Source organism: Ranitomeya variabilis, chromosome 3 (genome assembly GCF_051348905.1).
Source record: "Ranitomeya variabilis isolate aRanVar5 chromosome 3, aRanVar5.hap1, whole genome shotgun sequence".
Classification (NCBI taxonomy): domain Eukaryota; kingdom Metazoa; phylum Chordata; class Amphibia; order Anura; family Dendrobatidae; genus Ranitomeya; species Ranitomeya variabilis.
In genome coordinates this window covers 23,619,605-23,637,184 of record NC_135234.1, presented here as the reverse complement: position 1 = coordinate 23,637,184, position 17,580 = coordinate 23,619,605, and the positions used below count along the sequence as shown (strand labels likewise).

Here is a 17,580-nt window from a genome sequence, read left to right as displayed (position 1 = left end):
GTACACAGTGACTGCACCAGCAGAATAGTAAGTGCAGCTCTGGGGTATAATACAGGATATAACTCAGGATCAGTAATGTAATGTATGTACACAGTGACTGCACCAGCAGAATAGTGAGTGCAGCTCTGGGGTATAAGACAGGATGTAACTCAGGATCAGTAATGTAATGTATGTACACAGTGACTGCACCAGCAGAATAGTGAGTGCAGCTCTGGGGTATAATACAGGATGTAACTCAGGATCAGTAATGTAATGTATGTACACAGTGACTGCACCAGCAGAATAGTGAGCGCAGCTCTGGGGTATAATACAGGATATAACTCAGGATCAGTAATGTAATGTATGTACACAGTGACTGCACCAGCAGAATAGTGAGTGCGGCTCTGGAGTATAATACAGGATGTAACTCAGGATCAGTAATGTAATGTATGTACACAGTGACTGCACCAGCAGAATAGTGAGTGCAGCTCTGAAGTATAGTACAGGAGGTAACTCAGGGTCAGTACAGGATCAGTTTGTATATGTAATGCATGATCACATGTAGCGGATTGTCCGCTACTTGGAAATCCTATAAAATGCCGTTTTATCCTGAGTATAGTCATCTTCTAGATTGACTTTGTTCTAGTGCTGTCAGCACCGCATCTCCCACTGGTTGGGTGATATTATGTCACATGAGAGCTGCAGCCAATCTGCAGACACTAATGGGTGCAGTGCTCAAACCTCAATCCCAGAGATCTTGATTTTGTCACAGGGAAATGTAAGTGAAGTAGCCTTTTGGCGGTCACTGATTGCCTGCAGCGCTCACATGACAATATGTCACATTTGTGTTGGTAGACCCAGCACCAAAATGGCTGGAATGGTTTGTTGTGGGAGAGGAGTCTAAGATTTTTAAATTTTACTCAGGGGAACAATATTTAAGAAGGAGCAATTCAAGTAGTGGACAACCCCTTTTAACGACGCTCAGTTTTTACCTTTTGATGTGTACTTGTAAAAATATCCTTGGTTAATGCCAAGTGCGTTTGATGCTTCACAAATGTACAATCCATCATTAGTCGTGTCATTGAAGCGGAGAACCGCTGATGACACTGGGAGAAAAGCTTCACTTTTCTGGTTGTCACTTCTGTAATAAAAATACAGCAAAGAGTTAATTATAGGGAATGTCTGCCGTATATAATGTGAGTGAAATTCATTAGGCTTTAAATCATACAGCACAAATAGTGTAAGAATCCATGAGCCTTTCTTGAACCTGATTTCTGCTCCTTTCGAGTGTCATTACGCATCCCACCATCACGTACATGAAACCTTCCAGAAGTGATGTCTTCTGTGAGTCGTGATCGTCGGGGTTCTCAAATATTTCAGGAGTTTGGAAGTTTTTCTCTTGATTGGACAATAGTGGACAAGTATGGTACAGTGTTACTAAGCGGCCTCATCGTGTCCTCCAGCAGAGCGAGGGAGCAGCAATCTACGATAAAAGCTGCTGTCCATAATAATACTGAGAAGACTCCGCTCATCTTGACTCAATCTATACAGCAAAGCTGAAATGCGAGCAGCAGAAAGCAGGAGTTGTCAGCCTTTAGAATAGTCTAGCTACCAACGTAATAACCAAAATATTAAGAGGAAGTGGTCAAATTAGTCTATAATACTGTAAATATCGGATCTACCATCATCAGATGATGACATGGTCGCTGTGTCATCGGACACGGGTCAATGAGTTTTGCAGGTACTCCAGTTTGGCCAAAAACTACAAAAATGTATTAACAGAGTAATTGACTTCTTAAGAAGTAGACCCAAGTGTGTCCATTCTAAATAGGTAAAGGAGGAGAGGACTATAGAGTCTAATACTGTTTAGGGGGAATACTGTGCTTGCAGTTAATGGGGACACACTGTTCTTAAACTGTCTATGGGGCACAATGTTCTCGCACCGTTTATGGAGGGACAATGTTCTTGCACTGTTTATGGGGGCACACTTTTTGTACTGTTTATGCGGTAACACTGCTCTGGCACTGTTTATTGGGCACACTATGGCTGGAAATGTTATTGGGGTGTGTAACAACACAGTATTTAATCTCAATTATCCAGACGTCTATTTGCAGTAAGCCAGGACGCATAGACTGTTATCTTTATGTTGGCTCTTCTTGTAGGTTGAATTGAGATTTGTAAATGGTTGTTATTTACCTCTTATGTGAGCTCCTATGGTTTATTGTACTGTTATCTTTGCAAAACTGGGATGCAGGGTCACTGAACAATGATGTTTGCTGACATGTTGATTACACATTATACCAGGCCATGCAGTTTGTTGACTTGCAAACCTTGAAGGATAAACTAAATAATCAAACAATATGAGTAAATCTCAACACCTTTTCTCCTTGACCTGTGAATAATAGCTTGAAGAACAGTTGTGAGCTAAAAAAAGGTATATGCATCTGTAACAAGATACAACCAGACTTTCCAGGAGAAATAGAGATTCAAAGAACCAGAGACTCTTTACAAAACCACAGGCAGGAATACTCTACGGGATAATGGCTCCAAAACGACGGACACAGAGTTGACATTCTACAGGATGCCAGCATAGGGGACCACGGCCCCGGCTGAAAGAATACAGATCTGCTCCATTGACCATCTCTGAACCCATGGATATGTTTGGGGTAGTCAGGATCTTAACCCACCGGTCACCTGAGCCCCATGGATACGTTTGGGAAAGCCAGGATTGGGACCCATCGGTTACCTGACTCCATTGAGGTGTTCGGAGAAGCCAGGAGGCACCAGTCACCTGGCATTGTACATCAATGGACTGCCAGCTTCCTAATCTTGTCGTTACCTCCTCTCTGTGTGTGCCTCAAGTGGGGGCAGTTGGCCCTGGAAGCTCTGAAGTCTCAACTGCTCCTATCAAAGTGAGTCAGCGGAAGGGTGAAACTGTAATGTGCACCATCTTGGGTATTTTGCTGGGAATGTTCTATGTGTTAATTGGCTGTTTTTTTGTGCTTACCGCACTGTTCCACCCTCACCCTGTGTTGTCTGAGTAGTATTATGCCCATGGTAAAAGGAGAGTGGGCTTTCAGTGGGATGAGCCCTGGTCCATGCGGTTTCGGCTAGCAGACTAGAGCACCTGCTGACCCCCCATGTCTCTACATGGCACACGATGGTTTACACTGTTCATTGTGCACACTGTGACTGGCACTGCTTATGGGGTACGCTATGCCTGGCACTGTTTATGGGGGCACACCATGTCAAACACTGCTTATAAAGGCACACTTCAGCTAGCACTGTTTAAGAGGCACGCTAGGACTGACACTGAGTACAGGACACACCATGACTGACAGTTTATGGGACACATTGTGGCTTACATTATGGGGACACACTGTCGTTGCTACAGTTCATGGCAGAACTCTGGCTTTTTTTGAGTACACATTGTATCTGACACTGTTCATGGGGGTTCACTGTCTAACACTGTTCATAACACTGTTCATGGGGGTACACCGTCTAACACTGTTCATGGGGTACACTGTAACACTGTTCATGGGGTACACTGTCTAACACTGTTCATGGGGTACACTGTCTAACACTGTTTATGGGGTACACTGTCTAACACTGTTCATGGGGTACACTGTAACACTGTTCATGGGGTACACTGTCTAACACTGTTTATGGGGTACACTGTCTAACACTGTTCATGGGGTACACTGTAACACTGTTCATGGGGTACACTGTAACACTGTTCATGGGGTACACTGTAACACTGTTCATGGGGTACACTGTAACACTGTTCATGGGGTACACTGTAACACTGTTCATGGGGTACACTGTCTAACACTGTTTATGGGGTACACTGTCTAACACTGTTCATGGGGTACACCGTCTAACACTGTTCATGGGGTACACCGTCTAACACTGTTCATGGGGTACACTGGTACACTGTCTAGCACTGTTTATGGGAGAACACCATGTCTGGCACTGTTTATATGATCATACAAGGCTGAATTTTAAGAAGACTGGTTCTTTTATGCAGGCACTTCTTTATAGAAACAGGTCAATTAACAAAATATGAAGAGTCATGTAAAATTACAACCTCTAACTTGTCAGACGTAGAGCTGTGAAGCAACCAGCGCCACATCGCTTCCCCACCAGCTCAGAGAGCGATACAGGAGCCCCACAGCACCCAGCTACAAGACAAAGCCTCCGCGGCACAGAACCACAGGAACAATGGCCACCACAAAGCACCACATTTATAGGAGCCATTTCTAATATAATGATTTAGATAAAATAAAAAAAATTTAAAAAAAAAATTGGATTTGCAAACAAGTGATTAAAAAAATATCAAGAATCTTGATAAATGCTTGGTGACAATATTTTGTCGAGTCATTAAAAGTCCTATTTACTCACGGAAGAGTCGAGCATCTTGATACCCATAACGTTTTGTGGGGTGTCCCGAGAACTGCCGAAGCAACAGAGGAATATGTGGTGAATTTGAAGACCAATGTAACTTTTGCCAAGTCTCTTGCTGAGGACTAAAGCCCATCAATGCCATGTGACTCCCATTACCAACTTTATTGTGCCACGTGCCATAGATTCCAATAGCCAGTGGGTATGTGTCACAGTAGAGAAGTAGTGGAAATTGTGATCCATGTGGCCTGCAAAGCACAGGATAATACAATCAGTATGGCATATATTGCACTCTATGGGTGTATACAGCAGTGGTTGATCAAGAAAGTAAGGACAACCTCACTAGGTCTCTTTTATTCACCGTTTAGTGTTTAAGGATCAAAACCTTTCCTGGCTCCTGTCTGTCTGCTATTGTACATTGTGATATATTGATATAATTCCTAATCTCATCTTTTCCCAGTCTGGCTGGTACATGTAGCAGTCCTATAGACAATGAATGAGGAATAAATCAAGAATGTGAACCTTGGAATCCATTCAAGAAACGGCTGTAAAGCTTAGTTCTTTGGGTTGTAAAGCCCCAATTTCGGCATGGCAGAGGGTCCCAATGGTTGGACCCCAGTGATCAACAAGCTTTTCATTTTCCCATGGATGGTGGATAACTTTCTTTTTTTTAGAACAACCCTTTAAATGTGTGCCAATTGTTTATGGACAAAAATGTTGTCACTGACATTGCTTCTGTCTCAGAACCTAGTCCTAGCTATGCTTAGGCCATTTTTGAATGTAAATGCAACTGAATCGTGCCTTTCAACAGAGCATATAAAGTCATACCCAAGATATAATCTGAGACTGAGACCCAACTTTTCCATGATAACCTAGTGCCATGAAACACATGCTTGTCTCGCATGTAGAGCCCAAGGTTCCCTTAGTTCTTTGTCATGAAGTTGTTTTGATCGTCAAGGATTAAGACTTTTACCAAGGGCAAAGGATCAAGTTGTTGCCTCCACCATGCATCTAAGTACCTAGATTAAGAAAAAGTGTCATTTTGAACTCCCTATGGCCGACAAGATCCATTGTACCTCAAAGCTTCCTTACAGGTAACGACTTTGAATACCTCTGCTAGCAACTCAATGTCCATGAACGATGATAAGGGGTACTAATATCATCACTATTTAAGACATCTGCTTGAGGTAGTCATCTTTTTGACCTTCCTCAGTAGTGGTGTCTTAAAGGCCAGAGACTCTAGATCTCTTTATTATTACAAATTGTGACATAAAAAAATATTTCCAGCAAATGCCTAAAAAAAAACAATGTAGGTAATTTTTTGACAATACATTCACTTTACTGCCAAAGAATGATCAGTAATACATCTACTGTGTGAGGTTTACATTTTTGCCCTATCCTGATGATTAAGCGTCTGAGCCCCCAAGCACCCTATTAGTAAACATACACCCCTCGTTCTACCAGTATCGAGTTAACAATGCCTTTACATTCACCTTTATATTGTTCTAACCACTCATAGGAGAGGTTGAGACAATAGTCATTTAAGAAAAATAGTACTCTTACTTTTTCACAGAGACTTTATTCTACACCTGCTTGGCCAAGAACGCAAACAATTCTCAGTAGCCTCTTTACACACAGCAAAATTTCCTTCTTTGTAAGTAGCAATCTTACAGCAATGGGGTAAAAGGTGATGGCGCAAACTAAATTACAGCATGCAGAATTTAACCCCATCTAACACCTACTGTCCATTATGTTTGAAACCCAATGGCACATGGGACGCTAGTCACTACTCAATGTGATCTAGTCACTCTTCACGGATTTATCATGAGGCAGGATATTAAAGAGATCGGGGGTCAGTAACAAGAGGGTTCGTAATAGACAAAGGGAAAAGACAAAAGCGTAGTAAGGTACTAGTCTGGGGTCAGAGAATCAGGAATGTAGCGGATCTTGACAAAGGGGTAAGTCAAACAGAAAGTCAAAAAGGTAAAACCAAAGTCAGCAATAGAGATCAGAATACAACTCAGAGTAGAGATCAAACACTCACACTACTTGAGCAAAACTACAATTGGCAAATGCCTCACAATTGTTAGAGTGCTAAATAGCCCTGTAATCACCCAGAATAGATGACACCTGGAGGAGATCCCACAGACCCAGCCAGATAGAATGGTTGAGAAGTCGATTACAATACTCACACCTCTGCCTCAGACTTGGCAGTCATTCGTAGCATCCCTAGAACACCGTGAGCAGTGGAATCGTGACAGTACCACCTCTTCTAGAGCGGGACACCGCCCCCTCCTCCCCGGCTTCCCAGGAAACCTACGATGGAAGACTCTGACCAGACGATCGGCCTTCATGGCTTGAGCTGACACCTAGGATCTCCCCTCTGGTCCGTATCACTTCCAATGGATGAGATACCGTAGGGAATTATGGACTTTCGGAGAATCAACAATTTTTTGTACCTCATATGCTAAACTGTCATTGACAGAAACTGAGGGAAGGTGTGGATGAGGGGAACAAAACTGAAGGGACAAACTCCTTTAGCAGTGATCTACGGAACACAGTCGGGATGCAAAAAGATGGAGGGAGTTTTAGTCTAATGGCAACTGGATTAACTACCTCCAAAATCTCATATGGGCCAAAAAACTTAGAACCCAACTTTGCTAATGGCACTTTCAACTTAATATTTTTTTATGACAACCAAACCTTATAATCTACAGTGCTTTGAATATTTGACCCACTGAACATTTCCTATCAGCATTACTTTCTGGCAAAGCTTAGCAACTCCAATATTCTTTTGAACCTCCCTCCAGACATCCCCAAGTTTCTGTATAGCAACCTCTACTCCGGGACTTATAGTAGAGATTTTACCAAAATGGGAATGAAAACAATAATTAAAAAAAAAACATGAAGCTCCAGTAGACTGGTTAACCAGACTGTTAAAGGTGAACTCAGAAAAAGGTAAAAATGAGAACCAGCCCTCCTGCTGAGCACCAACGAAACACCTTAAAAAGTGTTCCCACGACTGATTCTTCCTGTCAGATAGTTTATTTCAAGGTGGCAAGCATAGAAAAATGACAAATCAATCCCCAATGTCTTACCAAACTCTCTCTCCAGAAGGCCGAAACAAATTGCTCCCCCTATGTTCAAAGGGATTCCATGCAATATCACCACATGATTGATTAAAAATCTGGAAAGTGTTTCAGCATTCAGTAACCCCAAAAAAGGAACAAAATGAGCCTGTTCATTGAATTGGTCAACGACTACCTAAATAACAGTCTTCCCTCCAAAGACAAATCCAGAATTAAATCCATGGACAAATGAGTACACGGTCTTTCTGGACCTGGCAATGAAGCCAATTCCCCGGACAACCAGTTATGACAGACATTAGCGTGTGCGCAAACATCACAAATGGATACAAAATCTTTAATATCATTAAGCATGGATGGCTACCAAAAGAGTCTAGCATTGGGTTTCTTTATAGATGTAACCGCAGGATGAACTCTCAAGACGAAATCAAAAAACTCCTGCAACAAACGCAATCTTAGGTACAGAGGCACAAATAATCTGGACCCTGGAGTAGCAGAAGGAGCCAACAACTGGACTTCACAAATCTCTGCTTCCAACTCAGAGGATACCATAGATACCACAATACCCTGAGGAAGAATGGAGGATGGAGATTCTGGGCGAGAAACTGAATCAAGGCTGAGTCAGTCTTAACATTCTTGTACCCTGACCTGAAAGTGATAGCAAAATTGAATCTAGAAAAAAGGACCTTGTGGCCTATCTTGGAGTTAAACGTTTAGCCGGTTCAATAAAAGCTAATTTTTTATGATCCGTCACAACAGTGACCTGATGAATAGCTCCCTCCAAAAAATGTCTCCATTTTCGTGATTCCCAACATCATAATTTTTATCAGCACATGAAAATTTCCTGCAGAAAAATGCACATAGCCTCAAGTTGGTCAGAGATTTTGGACCTCAAGACAAAACAACCCTTAACCTGACCTCTGAAGTATCCACCTCCACAATGAATGGTTTCTGTAGATCGGGATAGATTAAAACTGGAGCCGACATGCTTTCAATTTACTAAAGGCTTTAATAGCATCCGGTGAACAAACTTTACGATCCATCCTCTTATGTGTTAGATCAGTAAAAGGTTTCTAGGAAACTGTTGTAATGCTTTAAAGTCACGAGGTTTGGTCCTCTCCTTCTCTTTCCTTTTTAGGAAGAGTTCATTCCATAAAAATGGTAACACTGCCTCAGTTTCTATATTTATTTTCTTCACTGCCAATTCCGATACCTTCCATGACTTTTAGAACACTCCACTCGCACATACGACGTTTTATATGGAATAACAAAAAATCTCATATTTCACAACAGATATTATTCAGACGCAAATGACAGGGAGGTGTTTCTTTACTGAATTTTGCTCATTATTACAGAGCAGCCCAGATTGCACAATTGGCAGCCGTGAAAGTAGATCAACACGCGCCTCTCTGGCCTCAAATAGAAAGCTCAAATCTAGCGCCTTCCTCTCTGGAGAGTCTCATTTGGGCTATCGGACCTTTACCAAAAGACCTGGCTATACACTCACCATACACATCCCACTCACTACGTATGTGCAGAGCCAACAGGTTCCAATTTGCTCTACACTCACAACCATCGCCACTTTTGGGACTGTTTGATAACCCCATGATCCCCCCGGGTGTAGCATGCAGGAATCACTCCTGGTGGAAGCAAAATAACATAACTAGATACCAGTGTTTAACTACTCACTTTAAATTAATGTCGAAACATACATTCATTATAAAATGACAAGTACCAATGTCCAAAAATTTCAGATTAGAACAAATATTTCACTTCTTGCAGACCCTAACTATTAATGCACCAAATCCAAAACCAACTACTTATGAACTGAAGTGCTTACACGACCCTCTGGGAAAGGGCCTTATATCAGATTTATAGAATATATTCAATAAATCCAATGTTGACTTGAAATTAAAAACCATGGAGCAATGGGAAGAAGATCTACAAACTACCCTTTCACCTCAGAGATGGTATAAATGTTCTGAAAACATTTTAAAAGGAAGTAACCAAATCTCGCTTACCGAAACCTCCCTCAGATTATTCCATAGAACTCATTATGTCCCTAGTTACCTACACAAAATCTGTCATACAGTTCCAGACAAATGCTTCAGGGGTGTGATGAAGTGGGAGACACATCAACACTTGGTGGACATGCCCCATAGTGAAATATCTTTGTATACCACAATAAACCTTCCAATAATATCAGAAAATGTAATTCATAAAGTTTTGAAAGACTTCTGGTGCACTGGTTAACCCAAAAGGCATGACAAGGTTTTCAAATAAACCCTCAGACGTCAAAAACACTGTCTTCCACTCATCACCCTCCTAGATACATAAAAAATTATAAGCCCCTCCAAGATCAAGTTTAGGAAACCGTTTAGTCCCTGTAAACTGATTATATAGATGAGTGGAAGTGGGTAAGTGTTCTTAACCGTAATTTTGTTTAGTTCACGGAAATCGAGGCAGGAACGGAGGCCACCGTCTTTCTTTTTAACAAAGAAAAAACCCCAGCAGCTACTGGCAAGGAGGAAGGACGAACATGACTCTTTCGTAAACTTTCATTTACATATTCTTTCATGGCAGTATGTTCAATAAACTATACAGGCGAGCTTTAGATAATGTAACAACCCTGCCGGCATCACTGCATGGCCTCCCATCCCCCACCTGCCTTTTACTTACTCACTGCTCCAGGCTATGCTGTGAGTGAGTTCTGTCTGCTGCCGGCTCCATGTTGTGTACTTCATGTCCCCTGCCTGCTCTTTGCATACTTCCTGGCTGTGTGCATAGGGCGTCAATGCCGACACTTCCTGAGTCTTATGGTGATGGTGTGCACCTTCCTAAGGTGTCCCCAGCCAATTGCCATGCAGTCTCAGGTACTTAAGACATCCCCATCCCTAGAGTGGGGCCTGAGCAACATACTATGTCAGTCTGTACATTGCTGCTCTGTTGCCAGGTCCTGTCCTGTCTCTGCCTTCTCTGAGGGCTGTATACGCAGACCTGTTTCTGTACTTTGTATGTTCTTTGCCTTCTCTGGGGGCGGCATACCCAGACCTGTTACTGTGCTTTGTATGTTTTGTTTCCGCCTCCCTGAGGGCTGCATACTCAGGCCTGTGTCCGTGCGCAGTATCTGTTCCCGTGTCCGTTCTTGTCTGTACTGTGTCCTACTCTTGTATCTTATCCTGTTCCTGCACCTGACCTAGTCTGAACTCAGTCCTATACCAGTGGCTACTTGTAACCTTGTCTGTAGCCTTCCCTACCCTGCTGGGTGTATCATTGTGCTCCGCTCTCTGTGTTTACTTCTGCTCTGCTCACCGCACCCTGCGGCTTTGCTCTGCTCTGCTCTCAGTTCTGCTTCTTGCGGCTCCATTCTGCTCTTGGCACCGCTCTGCACCTGGCTCTGCTCACTTGTGGCTCTGTTTTGCTCTCGGCTCCGCTCTGCACCTGGCTCCGCTCACTTGTGGTTCCGTCCTGGTCTCGCTCCGCTCTCTGCGGTTCTGTCCTGCTCCTGCTCCACGCCTTGCAGTTCCGTCCTGCTCTCGCTCCACCCCTTGCGGTTCTACCTTACTCCGCTCCTTGCGGTTCTGTCTGGCTCTGCTCCTAGCGGTTCTACCCTTTTCCGCTCCTTGCGGTTCTGTCCTGCTCTGCTCCTTGCGGTTCTGCCCTGCTTCACTCCTTGCGGTTCTCCCCTACTCTGCTCCTTGCGATTCCGTCCTGCTTCGCTCATTGCAGCTCTGCCTTGCTCCGCTCCTTGCAGTTCTGCTTCGCTCTCGTTCCGCACCTCGCGGGTCTTTGTCCGGCTGTCTGAACAGGTCCCTACCTGTTCCCATATATCACTCATATGCAGCGGCCCAGAGTCCTGGTCGTTGCAGTACTGTGGCTCCGCCACTATGGGGAGCTGTGGTGCGTCCGATGGCACTGAAGGAGCTCATCTGATCAGGTATCACAGACACCAATACATTTCACAGCCGGGCCTCCGGGGGGAGCTAAGGGTGCTATTCATTAGGCCACTCCCCACCATAGTGGGTAAACTGTGGGTCAGGCAGGAAGTTAGTCAGAAGCTGACTGAGTCGGAACCAGGCAACACCTTGTGGCAGAGGGTGTTGCAGGGGAAGAGATGCAGCGCCCCAGAGTCCTGGTCGTTGCAGTACTGTGGCTTCGCCACTAAGGGGAGCCATGGTGCGTTCGATGGCACTGAAGGAGTTCTTCTGATCAGGTATCACAGACACCAATATGTTTCACAGCAGGGCCTCCGGGGGGAGCTAAGGGTGCTATTCATTAGGCCACTCCCCACCATAGTGGGTAAACTGGGGGTCAGGCAGGAAGTTAGAGAGAACGCTGACTGGATTGAACGAAGCAACACCTAGTGAGAGAGGGTGTTGTGGAGGAAGAGACAGTAGGGTCTCTGCCAGGGGTGGGATCCTGGCAGAGGCTTGGCATTGGAAAGAACGTAACGGGACCGTGCCTGCTCAGCATAGCGGCGGTGCCCAAGAAAGGACTAGAAGCGAGATAGATTGTGCTGAGTGAGAAACGAGATCAAGCAGACGGAGAATACCAGCAGGGGTTTTGTTGAAAGAGGCAGCACCTTGCTGAGGCGCATTACCGGTGGCCGGAACGCCGAGGGAGTGGAATAATATACAGCTTTAAGCCATACTCCAAACAGCGGCAGGACAGTCAGTCTCAGGCGGGCTGTCTACCACATATCACCTATGAAGTCTTGGGGGGCAATTGCGGGAGAGGGGCGTCACTAGGGTCCCGGAAGAACTCCAGGCCTACCTGACAAACGGGTGCCGTTCCAACCTGAATAACAGGGAGGGATGGAATAAGAGAGGAACATCTAATCGAGTTGTGAGGGAACTTAAGAAACAGACACAACAGTTGTGGGGTACTTTCCGTGAGCACAGCAGGGAAGGACTACAACACACAGCGCTAAGAAGGAAGGCACTGATTTCCACCTGTGAAGAGAACTCTGGAGGTGCCATTGGACCGGCCGGACTTGCGCAGCCTGGTGAACCGTATTCTGGACTGAGGACTCAGAGATCTCCAGTAAAGAGGTAAAGAGACTGCAACCTGGTGTCCTCGTTATTTACCGCGACCTGCACCCCACAACTGCACCGCTACACCACCGTTAACACCACCTACTTCACCGGACGTCCCCCACTGACGGACAGGGCCACGGACCGGGTCTAGCCACCGTGACAACCCCAGGACTGAGACCTAGAGGCCCGGCTCCGGGTACCCCTCGGCCCTGCGGCGGTGTGGGGGCGCTCCGCAGAGACAGTAGGGTCTCTGTCAGGGGTGGGATCCTGACAGAGGCTTGGCAACGAGAACGAACGTAACGGGACCGCGCCTGCTCCGGGTAGCGGCGGTGCCCAAGAAGGGACTAGAAGAGAGATATATTGTGCTGAGTGAGAAACGAGATCGAAGCAATAGGAGAATACCAGTAGGGGTCGTGCTGTAAGACCGGAGCAACATCCTACTGAGGCGCATTACCGGTGGCCGGAACGCCGAGGGAGTATTTCAATAGACAGCTTCAAGCAATACTCTAAACAGCGGCAGGACAGTCAGTCTCAGGCGGGCTGTCTCACCTAAATCACCTATGAAGTCTTGGGAGGCAATTGCGGGAGAGGGGCGTCTCTAGGGTCCCGGAAGAACTCCAGGCCTACCCGACAAACGGGTGCCGTTCTAACTGTAACATCAGGAAGGGACGGATGATTAGCAGAACATCATCTAATCGAGTTGTGAGGGAACTTAAGAAACAGACACAACAGTTGTGGGGTACTTTCCGTAAGCACAGCAGGGAAGGACTACAACACATAGCGCTAAGAAGGAAGGCACTGATTTCCACTTGTGAAGAGAACTCTGGAAGTGCCATTGGACCGGCCGGACTTGCGCAGCCTGGTGAACCGTATTCTGGACTGAGGACTCAGAGATCTCCAGTAAAGAGGTAAAGAGATTGCAACCTGGTGTCCTCGTTATTTACCGCGACCTGCACCCCACAACTGCACCGCTACACCACCACTTATTTGCACTGGACGTCCCCCACTGACAGACAGGGCCACGGACCGGGTCTAGCCACCGTGACAACCCCAGTACTGGACAGAGACTCTCAGAGGCCCGGCTCCGGGTACCCCTCGGCCCTGCGGCGGTGTGGGGGCGCTCCACATACCTGTCCGTGTTCCTGTCCTCCCTGAATCTGTCCCTTCTCCTCCAGTGTGAACAGGTCCCTACCTGTCTCCATATACTACGCATACCTGTCTATGCTCCTGTCTTACCCGTACCAGTTCCGGTCCCGATAGCTGTGCCATCCTGCCAGAGTGCCAGCCGTGTCTGCCTGTCCTGCCAGAGTGCCAGCCGTGCCCGCCTGTCCTGCCAGAGTGCCAGCCGTGCCCGCCTGTCCTGCCAGAGTGCCAGCCATGCCTGCCTGTCCTGCCTGAGTGCCAGCCGTGCCCGCTTGTCCTGCCAGAGTGCCAGCCGTGCCCACCTGTCCTGCCAGAGTGTCAGTCCTGCCCGTCGACACTCGACTGCACCTGTCCGAGTGTTCTGTCCCCCAGTGGGATCAGCAGCCACAACCAGACACCAACCTGGAGTGGTACCTGGCAGCTTCCTGCCGCACAAGCCTGACCTTAACATCAGAGGCTCCAGTGAACACCAAGGAAGCTACTTAGTCAGGCCCCTTCCAGGGTAGTCTGGCTTGTGGCACAGTGCGGCCGCACCCCTGCGCCAACCTGTCTGGGAGCGAGCGTTACAGATAATTTGGCATTAGGGATAAGATTTATAGCATAATCATGAGGACAATGAGGAGGTAGTATCTCAGCCTGTCTTTCAGAGAGCCCATCTAAGTCTTTCAGGTACCTCGGAAGACCTTCCAGACTAGTGGAGCAAATTTGTACAGAACTAAGACATTTCTTATGACAATCAGGATGCCTCTTAAGAATACCCTTCTGACACCAATGAATAACAGGATTGTGAATGCGCAGTCATGGAAATCCAAATACCAACCCAGCAGGTAAATTATCCAAAAATAGCAAAAGATAGACTCACAGTGATGTGTTCCCACTCTAAGGCTGCCGTCACACTAGCAGTATTTGGTCAGTATTTTACATCAGTATTTGTAAGCCAAAACCAGGAATGGAACAAATAGAGGAAAAGTATAATAGAAACATATGCACCACTTCTGCATTTATCACCCACTCCTGGTTTGGTTGGTACAAATATGGATGTAAAATACTGACCAAATACTGCGAGTGTGACGGCAGCCTAAGTGTGAATTACACCGTTTCCAGCTGGACAAAGTTCTGGAGTAATGGTGACTTGTTAATGGTGACAATTTGGATGGGTCTTTCTAATCTAACTATCCCTAATCCTAATTTACAAACCAGTCCTGAATCAGTGAAGTTGGTTGCAGACCCACAGTCAATGAAAGCAAATGCAGATAACCACAGGTTCTGGAAGTTCTACGTTTAACAGCACTTTATCAAAGGAATAAAAAGTTAAACTGGAAGTCAGAGTGATCTCCTCGACAATCATCCAGCCTTAGGCATTTCAAGCCAACTTGCTTGTTTGAGGGTGTATTGTGCAGTCCAGAATGACTCCTCTCAATGACCCAAGTGCTGGCAGCTCCAACTTCCATCAGTTCCGCCTCAGGTAAATTGACAGGTTCAGGGGCATGACCAGACTCCCCTGTCTCTCTTCACACCTCTCCCGAATTCTGTGATCTAACCGAATAGCCTGGGTCATGGCCTCTTCCAAAGAACAAGGTGGAATATGGAGAGCCAGAGCGTCCTTGAGGGTATCTGAGAGGCCTCTGCGGAACTGGCACCTGAGAGCAGCATTGTTCCACAGCACTTTGGTGGACCATTGTCAGAACTTGGTACAGTTATCCTCAGCGGTGCAGCCCCCTGTGTCAGAGTCATAATTTTTGCCTCCGTGACCTGGATCATGTCAGGTTCTTCATAGTTAAACTATATCTCGACAAAAAAAGCGCTAGCCGAAGACCATTCTGGGGATTGTAGAGACAAAGAGAATGCCCAAGTCTGAGGAACTCCTCGCAGTAGTGACATGATTATTCCCACGCTCTGGGACTCAGCCTCTGAAGACCAAGGTGAAAAAAATAATCTACAGCTTTACCTGAACACCCTGGACTAATCTTTTGCCCCTGAAACTTTATCAGGGAGAGCAACTACTGTTTCAGAAGTGACCAACTGCACATCAGAAGGCACAGCTGTCATAACTACTGCATAGGGTTCTGAATAGCACCATCGCGTTGGAAAACTGACTTTGCAGCTAAGACTGTGATGCTTCCTCAGATCAGGGTCAGATTCATCACCTGATTGCAAAGTGTGCGAATTGGTTCCATACTCGTGGGAGAAAGACAAAAAATATATATTTTGGCCAATAGTAATGTAATGCCAGTCACTAATCAATGTGACGCTAGTCACTACTCACGGACTTACTGTGAGCCAGGATAGTTAAGATGTCCTGGGTCAGTACCCAAGTGGGTCAAGTACCCAAGTGGGTCAAGAGGGCTCGTAATAGACAAAGGTAAAAGACAAAGTGTAGTCCAGGAACAGTCCGAGGTCAGAGAATCAGGAATGTAGCGGATCAAGACAAAGGGGAAAGTGAAACAGATGATCAGAAAGGTAAATCCAAGGTCAGCAACGGAGATCAGAATACAACTCAAAGTACAGAGCAAACACACACTACAGTATATGAGCAAAGCTGCAATTGGTAAAGATCTGACAATTGTTAGAGTGCTAAATAGCTCTGTAATCACCCAAAATAGATGAGACCTGGAAGATATCCCACAAACGCAACCAGATAAGATGGCTGAGCTGTCAATCACAATACTCATAACAATACCTCTGCCTCAGATTGGGCGGTAGACCTGTCACTCGTCACAATCCTGACAGCTCAGCCAGCCCTCGATCCCTTAGGGCGGAAGAGCTGTTATTCAAAGCGTCCCTAGGACAACATGAGTAGTAGAATCATGACAGCACAAGCCATCATTTTTGTTGGATAACTGTTAGGGGTGGGATGTGATTGGGGATTTGTCATCCTTCTACTAACCTCTTCCAAATGATCTCTGCTCTTGGGTTGGCATCAGATTTACATAAAAGCTGCGGAACTTCTTGGTCATTTTTGAAGACCTCAATATGGACCGCCTGTGGAGGAACTAAGTGTTAAAAATAACAATTAGGCAATTGCAATTATTTATTTTATCATTATGCTTGATATCAGTACATATCCACTTAGTGGCCAAGTGGTACCTAAAATACTACAATGAACAAATGAAAAACCTTTCCAAAAACATTTTATCCAAATGTCTCTGCTCCTTCCCTTCACAGGGAGCTGCTAAGTTTAATTGTGTTTTATGAAAAATATCAGCATGTATGTGCATAGCTAGCCTTACTAATCAAATGTACAGACATTTTTAAAAAAGGAGATGGATTTTTTTTCATGAAACGTCCATACCTTACAGAATTACAAATAGTACATATGACCCAATTTAGCACCTATAGAACAAACATACGGTAGATCTCATTTCCCTTAAATAAATTCTGAAGTTTGACTCTTTAAATAAAAATAGACCTTACAAAAAAAACTCCTTAGATAAAAAACATGGCTGAGACTCCTCAAAATAAACAAAGACCTCTGACCTCCAAAATAAAGAGCTTTCTACATCCTCTGTATACATTCAGGATAATTTCAGATTCCCAACGCTTCTAAGCTAATATAGATCTCAGTTCAGACCTAATAAATAAAAACAAGCCTGGGTCATCAAAAACAAATACGGACCTCAAACTAGGCACCCCATAGTATATGACACATAACAAAACCCTTTTTATACAGACTGCAGAACAGCCCTACAAACACTCATCTTTCTCTATTCCTGACTACCTTTTCAGGGAGACCTACCCTTTTTCGAGAAGTGTCTTCTGAAATCTGGGAGAGTTGTTAGGTGTAAGAAGCATCTAGATTTTGATGGTCACTCTCACAAAGTGGATACAATATTTAGAAACCTCAAATAAATTGGAAACCATCTCAGGCAAAGTCTTTTAGGTATAGGGTGTCCAAGGAACGAAGGCCAAGGAACATGAAAAATGATAATGATGAG

The 17,580-nt window shown here is 45.2% G+C and overlaps 1 protein-coding gene across 4 annotated transcripts in view; it reads right to left on the bottom strand.

Moving 5' to 3' along the window:
• The window catches only part of LOC143815003 (nectin 1a-like), a 93,259-nt gene that overhangs the window by 48,590 nt on the left and 27,089 nt on the right, over positions 1-17,580 (bottom strand). For 3 of the 4 annotated variants that reach the window (XR_013223664.1, XM_077293774.1, XM_077293775.1), the window contains exons 4-5: positions 16,533-16,638; positions 972-1,120 (exon numbers count right to left, since the gene is read on the bottom strand). Coding sequence is in view for 2 of the 4 variants with exons in the window: in XM_077293774.1 (XP_077149889.1) it covers positions 972-1,120; positions 16,533-16,638 (255 nt within the window). In the remaining 2 variants the exon portion in view is untranslated. Of the gene's footprint in view, positions 1-971; positions 1,121-4,380; positions 4,629-16,532; positions 16,639-17,580 lie in introns of all 4 variants that reach the window. The other variant, XR_013223663.1, reaches the window with a different exon arrangement.